The sequence below is a fragment of the Geosmithia morbida genome (genome assembly GCF_012550715.1).
Source record: "Geosmithia morbida isolate 1262 chromosome Unknown scaffold_20, whole genome shotgun sequence".
In the NCBI taxonomy this organism is placed as follows: domain Eukaryota; kingdom Fungi; phylum Ascomycota; class Sordariomycetes; order Hypocreales; family Bionectriaceae; genus Geosmithia; species Geosmithia morbida.
The window spans coordinates 321,882-324,381 of record NW_023336207.1 but is presented as its reverse complement, the minus strand read 5'-3'; the positions used below and the strand labels follow the sequence as shown (position 1 = coordinate 324,381).

The window sequence follows — 2,500 nt, the reverse complement described above, 5'->3', positions numbered from 1 at the left end:
AGTACCGAGCTTCTAGCCTAAGCAGTCCTCAACACTGGAATCTACAGCTTACGACTTGTGTGTGTGCGCCGCAACATCTACTTGTGCTTCTACCCGTACTTCCTACCCGTATTCCTTACCCGTACTTCCACCAACTATTACTACTCATCACTATAGGCATCCCAAATCAGATGGAATCGCGGTACTTTTTGGCGTCTGTGATATAACATGTATGCTACGAGTCTCCATTACCTGCCTGTACATGATATACATATATATATATATATACAGGTATACAGGTATACAGCAGTACCGCCAACATTACTCGTCGTACGCAGCTTTGTCATCCACGGTGAGCACAGGCCATTCAAGGGATTGGGAAGAAATAAACAGATGAGGAGTGCCATCATTTCAACCATGTGTTATGATTCTCTCCTTCTATGCCAGATGCCATGACTACAGGAGGAAGTTATGCAGGAAAAGAGATGACGAGAGCAAGACGAGAAGAATACGAAGAGAACCGATATCAACGCCATGCAACGACTGGATAGCAAGCACTTCCCGCCTTCTTGCAAAAGGTCCTCGAGAAACCCCTTGGGACCACATTACCATCCTCCCCCCCTCCCCTTGCTTGGCAGTCGCATTAAACCGCAGTCCCTGTCCGATACGCCGTGAGGTAGAAACCCCTCCCGAAATGACTTTCTCAACCCGACCCCCCCATAGCCGGGGTATTTATATACGTGTTTTTTTTTTTTTCTCCATCCTTGCCTGTTTTTCCGCTTCCTTCTTTCCATCTCCTCCGCCTGTCCAGGCCTAATACTTGGTCGAATATCTCACAGCATTGGGTGAGTAGGGCAGATCGTACGAGCTGGACCGACCGTAGGGGTCGTCGCCTCCGTAGACTGTGGCCCTGCGTTCCTCCTCCGGCAGGAGCTCCTTGACCTCCCAGTTGTTCATCCTGGTTCCGACGGAGAATTCGAGGTCTTCGGTGGTGATGGAGTCCCAGTACTGCGTATTGTCAGCTTCACATCTCAACCACCGATGTAAGAGAGAGAGAGGGGGGGAGGGAGAGAGGGGGAGAGAGGGAGAGAGAGAGGGGGAGAGAGAGAAGCATACCTTGTAAACCATCATGACGGCGAGAAGGTTGCAGGCGGTAGCGACGAGCAGACCGTCAAAGTAGTGGCTGACAGCCTCGCAGATGGTAGCGCTGAAGCCGTAGAGGACGACCTGGCCGATGACGAGGAAGAGGGTGCCGAAGGCGATGTCGCCGAGGGGCCACCGGTCGTGCAGGGTGCGGATGACGAGGACGATCTGCATGGCGAGGTAGACGAAGAGCTGTATGGCGTTGAGGAGGTAGAGCACGACGAAGAGGCCGGTGGTCCGGGTCGGGCTCATGCCCACGGCCGACTTGAAGGTGCCGAGCGAGACGAGCAGGCTGACGGCGAAGGCGACGGCGGATCCCACCCTCAGCATCCAGAGGGAGACCGGCGTGCCGTCCTCGTAGAGCTGGAAGCCGACGAAGCCGTTGATGAAGAGGGCCGTCACGGCCGCGCTGCTCAGCCCGCTCTGCACGGCCACGAAGTAAGGGTAGGGCCCGCTGCCCGGCGGCACGACCCCGGCGTCCACCACGAGCGAGAAGAAGGTGAGGAGCATGTACAGGTAGAAGAAGGTCAGGATCTCGTGGCGACCCACGGCCGTGAACTTGGACCGGATGTGCAGCACCATGATGATGGTCATGATCAGCGCCACGATGTGCAGGATGCTCGCCGCTCCCTGAAAGATGATCGTGTTGGCCACCTCTATGCTGCGAGCGTAGCAGTCCGCCTGGATGCCCACCTGACCCGTGGACGCGAGCGCGGGCCCTAGCGAGGCGCACATCGGCAGTGGCGCATTCTCGCAAATGTCCGTGAACTGGCCAAACCCTGACATGTTTTCTTTCTCGTCTCAATCTTGTTTTTTTTTGTTTTTTTGCGCGTTTGCGCGTTTGCGCCGTGGCCTTGTGTGTGTGTGTGTGTGTGTGATTCTTCTGTCGCAAACTCTGGGTGGGAATTTTATCGTCGTTTTTTTTTCGCCTTCGAGCGCGTGTTGAACAGTCAATGTGCACCACAATTATCGTTCGTCGTGAGAGGAGGGACGGGGAGGGTAGTAGATTCGGATGCCAATTCCCAACACTCTCCTGACAAACGAGACGGTATGACAGTGAGAGATGATGAGCGAGCGACGGTCGAGTACGGAAGAGAAAAGAAAAGAAGATAGAAAGAAGAAGAAAATTAATTAATAAAAAAGAACCCCTCCAAAAAAAAATTATCGTCGCCGAAGGAGAAGAGCTCGACTGAGTTGGAATGAATAGACGTTGAATGGGGTCAGCCGTTGGAGGAGCCAAGAGACAGAACCGAAAAGAAAGGAACAAATGACCAGAGGGAAGAATTGAGGGCGATGGCGTCGGAGTTGAGTACCCGCTTGTGATGGGTAGACGGGACAGCATGATTGGTCTGTTGGCAAGGGGAGGGGGGGGGGGGGG

General features: G+C 54.2%; 1 protein-coding gene across 1 annotated transcript; it reads right to left on the bottom strand.

Moving 5' to 3' along the window:
* Window positions 1-792: 792 nt before the first annotated feature.
* On the bottom strand, window positions 793-1,908 carry GMORB2_4459 (Chaperone required for the export of the chitin synthase CHS3 from the endoplasmic reticulum; the record flags this gene model as incomplete). Its single annotated transcript, XM_035466434.1, has 2 exons — window positions 793-915; window positions 1,141-1,908. The coding sequence occupies 2 exons, from the start codon at window positions 1,906-1,908 to the stop codon at window positions 793-795; spliced, it is 891 nt and encodes a 296-aa protein (XP_035318445.1).
* Between the last annotated feature and the right edge of the window lie 592 nt (window positions 1,909-2,500).